The 18770-nt window shown below is 40.0% G+C and overlaps 1 protein-coding gene across 1 annotated transcript; it reads right to left on the bottom strand.

Annotated features, from left to right (window-relative positions):
* Positions 1–2862: 2862 nt before the first annotated feature.
* UBE2J2 (ubiquitin conjugating enzyme E2 J2) lies at positions 2863–9708 on the bottom strand. The gene is made up of 7 exons (XM_084300291.1): positions 9525–9708; positions 7914–8044; positions 7653–7693; positions 6703–6805; positions 6454–6592; positions 5889–5969; positions 2863–4443 (listed from the first exon to the last, which is right to left on the bottom strand). Exons 2-7 carry the CDS (start codon positions 8042–8044, stop codon positions 4159–4161), a joined length of 780 nt encoding a protein of 259 aa, XP_084156417.1. The 5' UTR covers positions 9525–9708; the 3' UTR covers positions 2863–4158.
* Between the last annotated feature and the right edge of the window lie 9062 nt (positions 9709–18770).

Raw genomic sequence — 18770 nt, 5'->3', positions numbered from 1 at the left:
TTTTTTTTTAAGGCAGTGCAGTAGTAGGCACATTACCATTCATTGACACACACAACGGCTTGATAAGCAGATAAAGCCTAGAGTACTCCTGTGATAGATCCCTTAGATATAAATTTGGCTTCCCAACCTGTTATAAACCCAAGCTGTCGATTGGGGTAATATACAACAGCTGCTAGAACAAACCTAAATACAACAGCATGCAAAAGAGCAGTTTGGAATCAAAGAGCTCATGGGCACTTCAGTTGCCTTCTGCAAAACACTCGAGCTGAGCTGTCTGGATGCTGTTTCAGCTCTTCATTAGGATCTTTCGTGCTCTCCCCACCAAACACACTCGCTCACAGCCATCCAGCCGCCTCTTACTCAAGGCGAAGATGGAATTACTGCCCCATCTTGTGGCAAAGCCATGGAAACGACAGGCGGCTAGAAAAGACGTCAGTAATACCCAACATTTCTTGGGGGGTCTTCAGAGTGACCCGTGTGTGAAATAAGGTTGCTGGTGCAAGGTTTTATATTCCACAAATAAAAGGATTCTAATAAACCCTAAAAAATCATCTTTGTTGCCCAGAAAACATGCCCCACAAGTCTTTTTGATAATATGGGTGCTTTACTTTCAATAGTCTCCCTTCTGTGTGTGTGTGTTTGCCTGTGTGCGGGTGATCTTTCCACTGAAAACACAATTTTTCTCCTTTAAAAAGAAAGATCTAGCTTCTGCGGGACAACAATTAAAAAAAAAAAAACAACTGTGGAAAAGCATTGTAAAGAGTAGCTCCTACATACTTCAGAGTAGCTTCTGAAAACAGGTACAGCATCTCAGTGACAGCTGTGATGTATTACAGGACAAATACCTATCTGCAGAAGAACTGCACTACCCAACACAAGAGCAAAAAAGTTGCTACCTGTAGGTCTTTTTGTAGGTGTTTTACTACAGATACAATGGGTACCAAGGAAAAGAATCTGGAGGTATGGGAGAAGCAGTTTTACCACAGTTTTTTTGCTTTCTATTCCATGTATATCCAGTTCAATTCTTCAAATGATCCCTTTGCCAAGAACAGTCCCACAGAAACTTCACATTTTGTCATGAATGTTTATTATGAACAAACAACTTTACAATGCAGTCATTTCTACTCCTCAGTACATGCTTGAAGTGAGGTAATTCCTGTGACCTTGACATCTTGAGGGGGAAAAAGTTAAGACTACACACAAATCCAGGATTTTTAGAGTCATGAGATCTTTAAAGGCTACCGTTGAGATGTCTTACGATTCAAGTTGCAAAAATTCCCTATCGTCTGCGTAGAACAATCTTACAGGAATCTATGAAATTGCAGCATGAAAGTGAAGGGCCAGACATTTGTTCCAATATCATATACTGAGGGACAGCTTTTAGTTTCTTTATATTAATTAATGCACTGCTTCAGGGCATGATAACATTTTTGCATGGCAAAGAATGGTTTACTCCATCTACTGACTTTGGTAACAAAAAGATCAGATACTGCATACTATTAGAAACGCTTTAAAAAAAAAAAAAAAAACACAAAACATTATAAACTACACAAAAGGGAATAAATCTTCTGTTACCAAAGGCAAGGAGCAAGGACATGTATTGAAATCTTGTAAAGCCATAGGTGCAAGGGGGCAGTCAGCTGTTGGGTGCCGTTTGTTGAAAGCCAGGAACCGTCAAGTCTCTCTCTGAATCCAGGGTACTGAAGAGAAACTGCATTTGGAAGGTAAAGTTCAGGTTTTCTGTAGTTGTTTTTAAATACAGCCAATTCTCATAAAAAAAAATGCAGCATCTCCAGGGTTTGACCAAAGTTTTTGTTTCCAATTGTGGCACTTATTAAAGAGACCCACCTTCAGATGCTCAGGTGTAGTTTAAGGCCAACTTCTTGCCGCATAATGAGCTGTGTTGTAAGAAATCAACCTCTCTCATTTTACTGGTTCTTTTACCTTGGCTAAGTACTTTTCACAAAAGATGCAAAGACACCATGCCCAAGGTCTCCTTGCCTTTGTCTTCAGTTATGTGGACAAAAGACCTTCCATAAGATAAACATAGATCACCATTTATAAGCTTTTGTCTGTAGGCGACGTCAACGGTTAAAAAAAGGCATTGTGAGAACACAAACATGTTTGACTGATACTAGGATCTATGAGACAGAACAGCCTCAGCTAAAGGTCCGTATGCTTTGAGGGAAAAAAAAATAAAATCACTTCAACAAGCTGTCTTGAAAGTCCTATCACTGCAGGAAAGACATGACATTCCCCCTTCCTTCACAGCACGCCCCCAGACTGACAGAACATTATTGTTTCTACAGACACATACAGTTGGTGCTTCTCTTTTAACAAGAGCTGATTAAGCACATACAAGAGGCAAATTAAAGAATAGTTATAAATAAGATTTGGTAAAACCACAAAATCAAAGATTTATAAATACATTTTAAAAATCAACCTTTTCCACATTCCATCCTCTCCTTCCCTTCCTTACCTCAGTAAGATCTGCTTTAAGATTTCTTTAGTATAAAGCTGTTCTGCTAGCTCTGATAATTCCTACCTATTGCAGAGAATTGGTCACATTTATTGATGCTCTAAGCTGCATGGCTCATGGGTTTACCATATGTTTTTGCTTACAGTTCAAGATACCAAGGAGAAGCAGATAGAGAACAAGTCTGAAAGGGAAAATAAAAGTTTCAAAAATTCTTAAATACATGAGGTAATATTTATTGGGCTCTTCACAATATCTAGAAGACTACACGGTTAGAGGCAGAGCTTTTTACCCTATCACTTTTGACAGTTTGCTGTACCATGAACAGTGAGTGCACTCTTCCCAGATGACTAGACATCGCTGCCAATTTTTAAAGGCACAGTATGTTTGCCTCTGATAAATCAAAGCACTTCGATAAAACTAAGCAGGAGAAAAAAAAAAAAAAAGCAAACTAAGTTGAAGTAACTTCAGACTTTCAAACTACACTTGCAGCTTCAGTGTTTACGCACAACCCTGTATTCTCATGAACAAACATCAATGTTGCAATCATCTGAAGGGGAACGGAGAGGAACTTGGATCTACAAGCCAAAAGCTTCTAGAAACTTAGATAAATTAGTAGGGTTTGGGCTTTGTGGGTTTTTGTTTGTTTTGCTTTTTTTTGGCCAATTTTCAAGTAAGCAAGCAGAACTACTGCTAAGGGTTTACTTCAGCTAATGACACTTCAGGCTAATTCAGCTTGTGCTGAAGAAGCTCATTTGTTATTCAGACACATTTGACTTTGTAACTTCACAAGGGCTAGGTTTACTCCATTTACCAAAACCCAGGAATTCCAGAGATTTTCTCAATACACAATCAGCTCTCCATTGGTCTGTGCATTTTTATTATTTTTTCAACAGTGGCACCTTGTGATCAAAACAAAGTATTACAGTTTTAAAATATAATATCTCCCAGAATGGAAATCCCTAAGTGAACAAATACAAAACAGTACTGGATATCTGTATTCCCACTAAAGACTGATTCAAACACTTTTTCTGGCTATTCATTCCTAAAGTCTGACAACTGCACTTCTTGTAGCCCAAATAAAACCTTCAATTACATTGTGATAATTTAGACAACAAATTTAACACACGTGGTGTTATTTTCCCACTCATCTAATCACTACTGACTAGATATGCAATGATGTCCGTCCTATTAAAAAAAAAAAAAAGAAACCAGCCATCTTCTGTAGTAAATGTTCACATTAACCAAATCCTTACTGAGTCCATGTTTTCTCCACTTGACTCATTTTGCATCCTGTACAGACTCTTTGCTAACGAAACTAAAATGATATGCATCAAGTGTTAAATTTTAAAAATTGTTCAATGAAGTAAAAAGCCTTATTTGCTTAAGATTTTCAAATCTCAAATAACAGATGGAGAAGTGCTAGAAAAATCAAAGCACTAGAAATGTTAGTGTTTCATCAATAATGCTTTGACTTAACAGGATCTGTGAGCAGAACGTCTTTTAGTTTTCTGACTAACTGAACGTACTCCATTTCCCAAACAGAACCCATGAGCCAACCAAGGTTTCACCTGCAACTTGGTAACACAAATGTTTATCCCAGTGTCAAAAGTCAGATGCCCAAAGAGTCCCACTCACTCTGCAACTACCTCTAATTTGGTCTTGGATTTCTTTTATTCTCCTCATTCTTGCGCTATGCTTCTCAGTACATACTTGACTGTGTAGGCAAAGGCTGCAAAACCAACTATAACAAACAAGTTCGCCAAAGCTCCACCTAAGAGTCCATGGTTACGATTGGCCTGCTGGAGGCCTGGATGATTGGCAGGTGCCAGCGGAACGTGCCCGTTAAGAAGGGGTATTCCATTCTGACCATAGTGTGCTTCCCCATCAGGGACAACATCTGGTAAAGGGAGGGATGGAGGTCTGTTGTTGAGCTCTTCTTGTGCTTTCTGTTTTTGTTTAATCTCCTGGAGGGGAAAAAAAAAAAAAGTCTGCAAATTAAAGTAGTGAAACTTTTAGGTGTTTTGAACAGATTACAGTAGCCAAGTTCTTACATAACTTTAGGAAAAGGATATGGTACATTTCCTCATATTGTAGATCTTTCAAGCTAAATTAACTGCACTACATTTGTACAGTCTCCTCAACTTCCTCCAAAATGACCTACTTCAGTAATTGACGCTAGCGATCATTTGTCCAAGTTTATTTTTAGTCCACCTGTACATCTGCTAGAAGCTTTTTTCAGAAAAGAGAAATTCTTGCATCAACAGCCTTGCATGTCCAGCTTATTCTGAACAAAAGATACTAAAAAATTGAAGAAGGAAATCATAGAGGCTTAGTAAAAATAAGACTATAAGTATTATATGTTAAAAATCTGCCTGTACTTGGAACTGCAGTTATCGATGAACATCACATTAAAAAAAAAATAAAAAAACAATCTTTCTGATGATTTAGGTTCTACCAAAACATGACCTCATGACTTCAGGTATCTCCAACAAAAACACATCTCTCCCCCACTTAAGAAAATGTCTGGAAAAGGGTCTTCTACATCTTCTCCTCGTTTTTAGAGTATGTATTCTTTGTGCAGTAATTAAGACTTGCAATTTGACAGAACTTGTACCACACAACAGAGTTTGCCTGACATAATACATTTTATCCTCAGAATTCCAAGCGACAGTGAGCATCAGCATTTTTATAGTTTAATGGTGGGCTCATGAAACAGTCTCTCACAGGACCTGTTCCCTTCATGTGGTATCCAGAAAGTTAACCATCAAAGTCTGAACAGTAGGCTGAAAGAACAGAATTCCCTCACTAAGTTACATGAAGGAATCACGTTGAGACAGGAGAGAACAAAGGAGGACCCTTCATTCTTAACAGATAAGACGTTTTAAAACCAAGAACCACGAGTGGAAATTAGCTAGTGAATCCAAAAGGTGTCAGTGAAGTAAGACTTCTACACACTTCAGTTGTTACCTGTAGCTGAAGATACAAACTGCACATCAATATACCCAGAGGGTTAGTGTTGTGCAAGGAAGATACACGTCCTGATAAGATGTCACTCATTCTCAGAACTTAAACAGGAAGAACATAATGACCTCTGATTGTAAAGGTCTATTAAAAAAAAACATCTGGGACAATGAGGGACCAAGTCCAGATATACAAAGATCAGTCCTACCTCAATTCAACATAGTGTGTAATTCTAAAATATTGGCAACACAACCCTACCTGCTGTGTGCGCAGCTCAGTCAACATTCAAGCTTTTAATTCTTAAACCTTGCAAAAGTGCCTTTTAAAAGGCTTCCAAGGTTGACAAATGTAGCCAGTGTCTTGGAAGAGTCCTAAACAACTAGTTAGATTTTCAACTTCTGTGTAGATTTATCGAAAAACAAATTACTGCATGAATGGATTCCCTTACCTCCACCACTTCAGGGAAGAGCTCACAGAAGACTTTATCTTTTAAATTAAATGCTAAGCTTTGTGCAGCGAGTTGTCTTTTCTGTGGAGGAAAACAAGAGTTAGCAGCAGTACCATACAAGCAAAGTTAACACACTTTAATGCTGCACCTGGTTACTTCCCACAAGAATGGTGCAAACCACTAGTCAACTAGTTTCTAACATTTACAACTTTATACCTGTCAGTATTATTCACAGTAACACACATTTCTAAACTCAACCCGCGTTCTCATGCCTTCATTTTATGGGATTAGTGTTCTGTACTGGTGTGCCTGCTTGGCAGATATTTCTAACGGAGAATTTAAAGCATACTTTTTAGCAAAAAGGACTTGAGATTTTCTTCAAAACCCTCCCCACCCTCACACTTCCTAAAACTGACTTGATTCGACTGCCCATCACTTGTAGTAGACCACAATATATTTCTTCCATAGATATCAAAACATCAGCTATCGCTGTTGTGATAACTTCGAGGTCACGTTCAACCTTTCCTCAACTGGCAGAAGGTACATGACACAATCTGGAGCTTACTGTGAACTCTGAAGTCTCTATGCTGCCCAGTGTGGGGCCCTTTTCCACCATAAAACTAAGAAGGCCCGTCAAGATCGTTGAGACTGACCAAGCTGGATTCCATGTATCAGGGTGGAAATCAGTGATTGAAAGACATAACCTTCAAAAATATAAGACAGAATGTGTTTATTTTTGCCATTAAAATGATTACACGTTATACATATTGCTAAAACAGTGTTAATTGCTTAAGTGTTAGAAGAAAATCCTTACCTTGTATTACACTTAAACCTTCCATTAGGTGTAATCATATAAATACTAGGAGGTTTAAAAGGAAATTCTCTGGGGAATATTAGTTTCCCATGATAATAGCCACCTGCATTACATAAAGAGATGAATTACTTATTTTGCATGAAGATGAAGCCCTAAGCTACTCAACCTGGGCCAAATACAACCCTTTACCTTACTCCTTCACCCCCTCTCACTAGAGATCAAGTTCATTATCCTGTGCCTCTAAAAACAGGAATACTGATCCACACCTGCAGTAAATTTACTTTGAAGGCTATTCCCTGACATGCATATCACAATCAGTACTTTCTCATTTCAGGTCCCTAATACGTTTAAGGAATATCAGCCCAAGTGTATTTAATACAATATAAATGCATCGGTTTCCCACCAACATAACTAACCACAAATGAAGCCCTGTGAAGAATCTGACTTTTAAAAGCGTTTTGCAAAAGGCTGCAGAAGTTAATTAATGCAGCTTTTTTGTTCCCCACTTTCTCTAGAAAAATTCATAGAGAATACAAGCCTCAGCTCAGTAAGAGCTGCTTGTATGGTAGCAGATAAATAAGTCCCATTCAAAAAATTCCATTCTTGTTTCATTTCTTAGGATTTTTTAAAATTATTTTGACTATCATGATACCTAAAGCAAGCTATCTGCTCCAAGACCTTAGTAATTACTTAACAGAAACTTATCTCCCTTCAATTTAACACAAACATGGTTTTGCTAGCACCCTCGACAACTGAAAAATTAACAGTCAGTTGTACCCCTAACTCTTTTCAACAACCTATCATGCACGTCAGATAGGTTTGAAACTGTATTTACAGTTTTAGAGCTATTAACCATAGTTATACTTTGCCCATTCAAAACAGCCATGCAATTACTCAAACATGCCAATCACAATGTAAACTACACGCGCGTTTTCACGACGTGTTTTTACCTTCATAGGGAGTCATTTCAGGTCCCCGGACAACATAGTGCCTAAGAGAAAAAGAAATTAAAGCAGGGTGAGAGCCAGCATACAATCAGCCATCCATTTCTCTAGAGAAATGAAGAGCTGTATCACTTCAAAACAGTTTCATGCGCCACCTCCCAAAACCAAGATTCCCATACAATCTGGAGGAGTAAGGGAGTCAGACTTGACAACCTGGAAAGTCTTGTTCTCTCCACAAGTGTGTGAACAGTTCATTCTAGTTCTTACCATTCAAGGATATTAGATGGGAGGGGTTCTGCACATATATAAGGCACTGGATCTTTCTTAATTCGAAGGTAATCTTGTTTAAGTCTCTGTGTTGCTGTCGTTGGTGCTCTCTTATTACTGTTGTTGCTCATCTAGTTTTCAAAAAAAAAAACAAAAACCACAGTCTTAATAGGTGTAGAGCTATTACGTTTCACTGAAGCTCCAGATTTCTGGAAAATCTAGAGTATTTTTAAATATAATTACCATAACTGTTAAGTAGCAGCTTAACCAACTAACACATTCCCAAAAGACTCCATACATCATCCAAGCTGGAAGATACTCCTTCCAGGAAACTGCTGCGTAAATGTATAAGCAGCAAACAGCCACCAAGAGAACAAGCTGCCCCACAGAACGCACGTGCACTGTTAATAACCATTTCTGTGTTTAGGCTGACCATGCGCCATTAAGATAATTTTTTTAAAGGGCTTAGTCCTTTGGACTAATTCATTTTCCAATTTAGTTTGAGTATCTATTATGTGAAACTATTCACGGTTTAAATTCATTTGCTCTTTCTACCACATCCAGTTATTTAAAATAATAACGAACAAGAAAACACCGTAATTGCATTAATGACTTTGGGGTGAGGAAATTTAAGTTAAACCTGCTCAGGATTCAGTTAAATTTACAGAAGGGAACTTCAGGCACAGGTTATTCTCTTCCAGACAAAAACCTCACCCAAAATCAGACAAGTCAGTGTGAAGAATGGAAACTCCATGCTGTTTTCAAAACATAGAAAGTATTACCCCTTACAGGGCATCTACAGAACACACAGCAATTAATAACTGCCATTTAGCTTGCTTTCCCTCAGAGAACAAGTGACTTCTTTACACGTCAAAATTCAGAAGAAAATGAAAGATTTTAGAAGCAGTTTGTACAAAGAGATAAGACAATGCTCACGTGATAGCAGCATCTGACTCCAAAAGTATGTGAAATGCCTTTGAACCTTCTTATTCCTTCACTTCAATAAGATAGCCAAACACATTTCTTGAGAAGTGGTATTTATGTCACTAGCAATAACCACATGTGGTCAAATACGCAGACCTTCCTCAAAATAACCCCGCTTAACCCATTTTTTGTTAAAATCATTGTACACCATTTAAACACACGGTAGCTTTCCTTGAAAGAGGTTGCACGTGCTTTTAAGTCACCTGCCTTTAAATCAAAATATTAATTCTTCTCTAAAGAAGTTTACTTCAGAAGTTTACGGTTCACTTCATATTTTTTAACTGAAGGAAAAAAAATCATTCTGCAGCCTTGCAACAGTGCCCCTCGCTACGGACTGCGAGAAAGCACACTGAAACCTCTCCTGACGCAGAGTTATCGAGGTTTTGATAACCCTCAGGGGTTTATCTAAGAGAATATTTATATTTAAAACGCGAAACCGAACAGGAACGCTTACAGCAACCAGAAATCTCCCCGAGGAAGAGGAGAAGGAGGAAGGGGACCCCCGGGCTGCCCTCAGCGTGCTGCCCACAGCCCCCGCGGCCCAGCTTGGGGCCGGGCAGGGGGCGAGAGGCGAGACCCGGGGACAGGGGGCGGCCGGGCCCCCCCCCACCTCAGGCCCCCACTCACCTCTCCTCGCTACGGCAGCCCCCTCCAGCGCCCGGACGCGGCCCGGCGGCCAAGCGAGGGAGGCCGGGAGCGGCTGGGGGGCGGCGGGCAGGGCCGGGCAGGGCCGGGCAGGAGGGGCCGGGCAGGGCCGCGACCCCCGCGCCTCCCGCTGCGGAGCGACCGCGGCTCCCAGCCAAGATGGCGGCCCGGCGCAGTGCTGCCGGCCGCTTCCGGGAAGGAGCCGCCCTGCTTCCGGGGTGAATGGACGTCACGTCCGGACGGCTGGCTGCCCTCACCACCTCCCTCCCGCCCCGTCATGGCGGCCGCGGGGGTGCAGGTGGGGGGGTGCTGGGCTGTGCGTTGCCCTCTGGGTTCTCTCCCGGCCCCTTTCCAGTCAAAAATCACCTCTAAGCGGTCATGAAAGTTGACTGCAGCGGAAAGAACCGTGGCAAAAGCGCTGCAGTGTATTATGACATGGACGTTCAGCCTTTATGGCTTCACGTGAAATTGTGTTTAGGGGGAAACTCGGGGTTGTCTCGACTTTTGTTGCCTGCGCTGCTTGTGTTGTGCCACACGGCTCCCAAATCGCAGAATTACTAAAGTTGGAAAAGCCTTCCAAGGTCGTCTGATCCAACCATCCCCTACCAGCCATGTCACCACTACCCCATGTCCCCAAGCACCACGTCCAACCTTTCCTTAAACACCCCCAGGGACGGTTCCAGTGCCTGACTGCTCTTTAGTATCTTCACTATTTTAATCTTCTTTAAATCCATCAAATGTGTAAGTGCCAACTCATTAGTGGCCAGTCGGTACACAGCCAGTATTTCTGTTCCAAGACTCTACCCATGGCCCCATAAAAACAGCAAAACGTTTTATATCATACTGTATATAATCATTTGTTGCCTCAATAATGTTTAAGAAGAGCAAAACAAATAATTCCTTTATAGTTAGGCCAAATGTGATAAAAACTGAATGGGTATTACCTCTTTGTTAATTTAGGATCACACATCCAGATCATCTCATGTGTAAACACAGAAGTCTTGCTCCACTGAAGGGAATGCAGAGCTCTTCTGGGTCTTCAGCCCTTACTTAGCTCGCTGTCCGCTGTCAGATTTGATGGTAAAAAAAAAAAATAAAATTAAAATTAACAGCAGTGATTTGAATCCAGCTCAAAACTGAGTTTCAGATATATTGAATTGGAATACTTGTAATTCCTATTGTATTTGTTCACACACAAAAATCTCCATGCAAATAAAAATAACTCTTAAAAATAAGAAATGACCTACTTTTGGTTAACATTTAATGTTATAGCACACTAGTTGTCACTGATATACTGAATTGTATCTCAATGTAGAGGAATTTTCTGCTCAATCCACTGCTTTTCTTTCAAGGCTTTTGAAATTTGACACCCAGATAATGTTTCTGAAAGGGAATTCATAGGCAAAAACCCATGATTGCAATAAAGGCCAGAATTTTTCCTTATGTTCCAGGAGATGCAGGCATCTTCCACATGGATAGTAACTGGAGTTTCCAGTTCTCTGTACCTGAGAATTTCTCATCTGTACCCAATAGAGGGCAGTGGTAGCCCACACTTTTTTTAAGCTCTTAGTTCTTTTTTATTGCATGAGCTGTTTTCTAGGGTTGCACTCTGCATATGGGTGTGTGGAGGTTAGTCAACAGCAAGGAAAAATACAAACAAATGGCTGTGATGTCAGTACCGATGGCTGAAAACCAAATTTGGAACCATCTATACATGTTAAACTTCACTTTGTTTGTACAGACTGGGGATTGCAAAATATTGTGTCCTCGTGAAATATCTCACTTGAGTATATCTGCCCTTGTTTAGTGGGACTACTTGGTTTTCATTTATTTTCTACGCATTGAGGCAGAGCTGTTGTGCCAAGTGACTGTCGTATTAGACCCCAGAGACAGCTACAATCGTGCAGCAAACTGGAGTAGTGTATGGACACACAGGGCCACACACAGAGATGTAGCAATTCTTGTTATTTAAACATCAAACATCAAGAACAAATATTTTTTCCACAAGTAGGGAAAGAGACCTTTGGGGAAAAATAAAATAAAATAAAATAAAAAATCTGAAATCTGAAAATCATAAAGAGAGAAACTAACCAAGGAAAAGTATTTTCTGTTCTCTGAGAGGAAACAAAATTTTCATTTCACAGTAGTTTCATTTGAACTGTATAGTATGTTCCATGATTAGCTCATATTCCATCCACAATAAACAGATTTTTTTATATGCGAAGTGTTCACATGTCCCACCTATGGCCTTGTCAAAACTTTCTGAGAGTCTTTTAGTTAAGTTTATCAGACTGTATCCTTTTCTTTGAACTTGATTTAGGTACCCTGAAATGCTTCATGGAAAAAAAAAAAAAAAAAAAAAAAAAAAAGTCTTTCTTCAAATGAGGTAATATTTGATCTGCTTTGTTTTAATTTCTTACACTGATTCATTGTTATATCTAATCTGAGCTCAGAGTTTACAAATGTTTGAAGGTTTTTGAAGAACAGAAGGAACTCTATTATAAACTATTAAAGATGAAAAACACTGTATAATTGCAAGGTATTATTAGAATACAGTATTAGCCTAAACATATTCAACCTAATAAATTCCCCATGGCAACTCATTCAGTATAATATGTACCTAGCTTTATACCTTCTGACCTGGAGATAATCACCTTTTTTTTTTTCCTTCCCTCTGTCACACCATTTTATCTTTTTTAAGATTTCACAGAACTATTACTAAGTCATTTAAGTCTAGAGATGTGAGAAACATGAACCTGAAGACTGTAAGAAAGGCTCCAGGATGCTGGGGGATTTGAAATGATGTGTTTATTTCTCTGTCATTCTCTCTAATGTTTCCCAGCCCAAAAGTATTTCATACATAAGTCTGTTGTCATTAACATTCCATTCATCTGCCTGGTATGTTATTCTCAGCACTAATGATAGCATAGAATGAGACTTCTCTCTCAGAGTAGTTTCATTCTTTCTTCCCAGTTGTTTTCGAAAATGCAAATGAATCACATCCTAGAATTTCTGCAAAGCAGCTTTGGTGCACTGCTGTCATGTCTTGAAGGCATGTTTTAAAGCTAGGCTGGGAAAGTCAGGTTTAAAATACCATTCCAAGATTCTGTTTTTAAATCAGTAAGTGCACCAAATAAGTACATACTGCTAAATTAACTTTGAAAGTGATTAAGTCAAGTTGAGATTGTTGATAGAAAATACCGTGTATTTGTATTTTTGTAGAAATACACTATCTCGTGAAGGCTGGAATCAAGCAAAAACGCATGGGCTGTTAAAGGACATGAAAACATCTTCATGTGCCTGTGATAGATTCTCTCTTTATACCTATTGATGTCTTCAAGGGCCCAAGTCTAGATGGGTCTGAGGTGGGATACGTCCAGCTGGGGCTGTATGTGTTCCTGGTGTTGTAGCAGCCAGATATGGACTTTCAGAGTCTGCTGCAACTTCAGAACAAATTGTTGTTCAAAATATGTTTTTAACTTGTTACCATCTGAATCTTCTGCCATGGGTCTTTTCCTCTTAGTGTCAATTTTTAGATTAGTTAATATAATGATATTCCCAACTCCCCCATTGCCATTCATTGATATGGCAACTGACTGAAGTTTCTGAGAGCACAGACCTTTTGCATTAGTCTTTTAAAATATGGAGCTGTCTGATTTTCTCACTGCAGAAAAAAAAAATCCTTTTGTTGTAATCAGAAGAAAAGCATTGCAAATTTTCAGGTCAGATAGAAATAACAGGAGTCAGAATTCAGAGAACTGATCTTTGTTCTATTCGTAGATGCCTTTGGGCATGCAGGCTCTCTAAGCTTCACTTTCTTGTCCTGTCTCACATGGGCTGAGCTATGTTTCCTCACGACAATGTGTGTGTGTGTGTGTGATGGTGGATTTAGAACATTCCCCAGGAAAGTTACAAGGCTGAACAATTTTGAATTGCAGAATTTTGAGGAGCTGCTGTCTCCAGATGATTTCTGAGCAGTTCAATGAGTAATGAAAATAATTACCATACCTCCACCACCACCAAGCCCCCATATCACTTTATACCAATTTTCTGGGAATAGGTGTAAAAGATTCATCTCTAGTAGATGACATTAAATGTACAATTTGAAGTGTACCCAAACTCTTTTGTGTGAAAAAGGAAACTTCTGACATTTCTCGATCTCATATAAACATGGAAATTCACCAAAAAAAAAAAAAAGACACCACACCTATTTGAAATTGTCATCATCTTCTTCTGCCATCAGCTTGGAGCAAGCACTAACTAAGCTCAGCCCAAACCACCATAGACACAATAATGAAGAATGACATCAGAGGATTCTAAGTCCTGTTGCTCTCCCTCTTCCAGATCTATTTCTTAAGTCACTTTAAGTACTCCTTTAAGGTTCACATTTACAGTAGAAAGTTTCTGCTTTACTAGCTAATCACGTTCCAGAAGAAGAAATACAGTTGTGGGAAGAAAGATTTCAATTCCAGTGGTGTTTCATCACTGAGCTGTGTGACCTGAAGCAAATTGCTTCAGTTCTGGTTTTGATTCCTGTCACCCTGCATCTTGCGTGGTCATTTGTACTAGAACATTAACCTTGTAGGACTGCAGAGAGTAAGTCCTTTGCCTCATTTTCTCCCTCACACGAAAGTACTTTGTGCACTACTGCATGCTTGCAGTCAAATGAGTATTTGGAGGCTGACTTTGGTGGATGAAGAAATAATTTGAAACAGAAAAGGCACCCAGAGGAATGTAGTGAGGGGTGATTAATGTTCACATGTACTCAAATGCAGTCTTGCCCAGTAAACGTGGCAACGCTGTGGCTGCTGACCCTCTCTCTGTTCAGATTATCTGCAAAGACGGAGAAGGCTTGGAACAACAGCCATGTCTCAAGGCTGCTCAGAACTGAGGATGCTGATGAGACAGAAAGTCTAGTGTCTCAGAAAGATGTTTGCTACATCCACAGAGAAGCGGTTTCCCCAAGTCCTGTTACCAACAGCTATGTTACAGTGGGGTCAGGAGAGGTCCTAACTGCATAACTCATATGTACTCAGTGGGCAGCTCTTTCCTTTACATACCACAAAGGTTGACCATTGAACCCACTGCTGCTTCAGAAAACCAAGATAGGTCTCTTTGGTTGAGCAGGGAAAAAGCCAGGAGCCTTTACTTCTGCCCTGAACACAAAGAACAACCCCCCAGGCCCTTTACTGGTTTCGCCCTCTCTATGGCCCATGGAACTGAAAGATCAGCCAGTTATAATGTGCTTTTTTACCCTACACATTTGTGTAATGAGTTCCCTTACTTGTATCACAGTGACACCCCAGATCTATGCATTTTGTTTGCTGTATAAAGTGACTGCTAAATAACACCATATACATATTTTAGAGCTACAAAGGCAGAGTTTGCTAACCACGAGGACCTTACTGCCTACCGGCAGGAGATGCATTGAAGAAATCATTGCCCAGTGAATCACTGGAAGGGTGTGGTGGCCTCTCATTCCTCCCAGGACAGGGGGCCTCAGGGAACAGAAGGTGCTGGGCAGACCCTGGCAGGTTGCTCCATAGTGAAAGGTAGGGCCAAGATTCAGAGCAAGCCGAAGTCACAGAGATCAGTGAAGAAGGCAGCTCAGGAGTGGTGCGTCCAAGCAGGAGAGGTGTGGGATTGGGCAGAGAGGCAAGGAGCCTGGATGGACTGCAGAAGAAAAGGAAAAAAAATGGGGAAAAACACTGTCATCTGAAGGGTCTTAGAGTTTTGGGTTTGTACTGTTTAAGCACTAATAAATATTGCTGAACTGTACATAATCTTGACTTTTTAAACTTTCTTCTTTCTTGGGTAATGCAGAAATTTTACATGTCTTTTTTTCTTTTTTTTTTCGGCTTTCACAAAATAAATTTGGAATTCTGCCTGTTAAAGGCAGAGAATATTTGCTGTTCAATCTAAAGTCTACACCACTCCATCAACTCCAACTGCAGTTGTAACTACCCGCGTACAGATGGGAACTATGATATTGAGAAACTAAATCACTAGCCCAGGGTCACATCTGTAACAAAGCACTAACCTATCATGTTTTGCACAATCTGAGCTTGCATTTAAACCAAGAGATATCCTTAAGGAAGGATCCATCACGTCTTTTTTTGTAAGAGTACAGGATGTTAATGCAAACGTCTTGGCCAGATTCCGTTCAAGTAATTGCGTTCTGCCTTCCTGAATTCCCCTCTAATTTCAAGTGCATATGAGATGCCTCACTTCCAGGTCTAAGCTATGACCAATGTCATTTGCATCAAAACATCTTGCTGCTGTCCCATCTAAATGTGGTTCCACTTCATTGATGGAAGAAATTATGTCTGTAGGGGTTTTTGGTTTGGCTTCCTCATAAAGTGCTGCCAAGTTGACACTGTTAATCTTTGGTCCAAAGGCAATTTAGAGGTGTTGAGTGTTTATTTGTTTTTCTTGTTTTAGTCCTTTGTCCTCTGAGGGATTTTATTGCTTTAACTACCATACTTGCATTTACTGAACGAAGTTGTCCTATTTACTTTAGCTACGGGTAATTCCTTGGTTATAAAGGGGTAACTTTCCTTCAGTGAATGTTTTGTCACTATAGGTAGTGCATTTTGCTTCATAGTATTACAGAAGTATAGTGTGTTATTATCTGCTAGACTATCATTTTGTAGAATTGCCAGAATCTTTTGATTCCCTAGGAAACTGATCCCCATCATTTTCTTTTGACAGGGAACTGATAACTTGTCCATAAATAACTTCAACATGAATAATTATCTTGAGCTTCAGATAAGGGCTGTGATGGTTCCCCGGGTATCACTGATGCATTGTTAATCATGTGGCAATTGTTCTATTACTTTGAAGCTCCATTTTTCTTCTACAAAGAAAGGTTAAGTTTATTTATCTGCCTTTAGTGGAAGCATGCATGCTTAATCATTTGGTGAGTGTCACACATTTCGAGCTGTCTGGATTAAAGGTTCTGCATCAGCAAGTGCCAAATGTGAATCATAATCTTTGTTTTCCATAATCACTGCTGTTATGATAATGATCGAAGTTGTTCATTTATAGGTCAGATGAATATTTCCAGGCATCATACTTCTGTTGGCTTTTGCTTCATTTTCTACAGGCTAAATTTGAGAGGCAGCAGGCAATCAGATGGCCTTAGCTGACCCAAATAAAATAACAAGCAATTTAGCCTGAGCACCACTGTTGGAATCCCCGATAAACTTGCTGAACCCAGAGCTTTTTTTCCTTTTGATTTCCTCTCCTGCCTGGCTAAGGCCAGGAGTGACCTCCTTCCTGATGATTGGCATGGAATTATTTCTACTTGGAAAATAATTCTGGCATGTTTCTGAGTCAGAAAGAGGAAAGGTCAGTCCTCTTCCTTGTTTATTCCCCTGATAAGGAGTCCCATCACCAGAATTCTCTTCCCGTTTACCTCCCTACCCTGTGCTTCCCCAGTAATTGGCACACAGCTATCAGTGGCCATATGCGTGGCCTTGTAATGACATCACCCGTAGACACGCAGACAAACACTGCGACATACCAGTTTCTCCTTACTGTTCATCACTTTCACTCCAAGCCTTTCACTGCTTCTGCGTGCTCCTCTTTGGCATTTGACATTTGTATGATTGCACTGCTCTTTGTATCCAAAGCACAGCATGCCTAGTATTAGAATTAGAATTATGTTATTAAGCTATTACCTTGCAAGATGGATGTATGCCTTCAAAAGCCATTATAATGGCTGTGGTTTCATTACTGCTGAACTTCCTTTAAAGTCAGGTAACCTGTACAGATAACTTCTTCAGAGATGGTTTGGAATTTTGTAGCAAGTTTTTGTGTCTAAACATTTTTCCTTACTCATTTAAAATAGTAATATACTCCTATAGGAAGGATTCTGGCTGAGCTGCCAGGGTTTTGTTTTCCTCGTTAGACACATAATGAGCCTCATTGAATGGTTTGATTTGCTAAATTTCTTCAGCAAATATGCCTCTGCCTTGACCTAGAGGAATTGCCTCCAGTGCCATCAGGCCTTTTAATAAGGAAGTGTCCCCTGCTTTGTACAGCTTGCTAAGCAGCACAGACCACCTGGTAAACGTGGAGAAGCCAATTCAGTGTAGATAAACAGCTCACTTACCGATGCAAGCTTTGGTAGATGCAGCAGCATTGTTAGAAGGCATCTCTGAAGAGGAGAGAATCTGTTTGGAACTGCTGGTACAAACCGTGCTTAGGATTTATGTCTGCCAGCATGGACTCAGGGCAACTTAAAAATAAGTATACGTAAGGCATTATCAGAAATAAGATAGCAAGGCAGCATGATTTCCTGTAGCACACAGAATAACAGAATGTCATCCCATCTCACAGTCTACACTGAATATTCATGACAAAGTGTCCTAGGGAGTCTTCCCCTGAGGGGTGCTCAGGGCATATTCTGAAGTCTGTGACAGATCAAAGTTAACCTGCCCTTGCTCATCATAGCAGCAAAAAATACAATCTTACCCTCTTTGTAGTCCAATATTGTATTTCATGTGTAACAGATATATATAGCATATGATATTCTTGAACAAAGAACTGACCTAACTGCAGTAGGGAAGCAGGGGATGCCTTGAACAGAGTAACTGCTGCTGGTTTATCAAGTCAAAGACGATGTTTAGACTATTGATGGAACAGAATATGAAGCTGATGTTTGTTGCCAGAACCTGCCAGAAGACTCCAGCCAAAAGTGCCAGAGGTAATGAAGAGAATCGGGGTATTTTATCTTAAGACACTTTTCAAAATTAAGTAATAAAAAAGGCATTACTTACATTGTTGGCCTCACTGTCAGTCCTTGTGTGATGAGTGAATGATTGTGTCCTGTCAAAGGGGAGAGAGAATTTGAGAAAAAGTTATTATGTAAAGGAGATAAGCCCACACAATGTACATTCACTTCTGTTCTTGATCTGTAGATCTCAGTGCTACAAATGGGTCTAGAAGTGAAGATAAGCTCTGGATCTCGATCCATCTCGCTGATGAAGTGAGAAGAAAGTGTATTAAGCAACGAGCACTGCATGGAGCTCATCAATGAGGCTGGAAGCTAAAGGCCCAGAGATATGGGGTCTGATGCAGGGAGCACCCCTTGCACATTTTCAGAAAATATCTGCAGGACCACTAAATGCACAAAGATTTTTTTTAGCCTTTTGTCTAATACAGAAGTAAAGATTCTCTTAAAACACTGGGTGAGATCTAGGAATACATCTGAAAAAACATGTT

The sequence above is a fragment of the Netta rufina genome (genome assembly GCF_964035555.1).
Source record: "Netta rufina genome assembly, chromosome: 22".
In the NCBI taxonomy this organism is placed as follows: Eukaryota; Metazoa; Chordata; class Aves; order Anseriformes; family Anatidae; genus Netta; species Netta rufina.
This window is presented reverse-complemented; position numbering and strand designations above follow the sequence as displayed.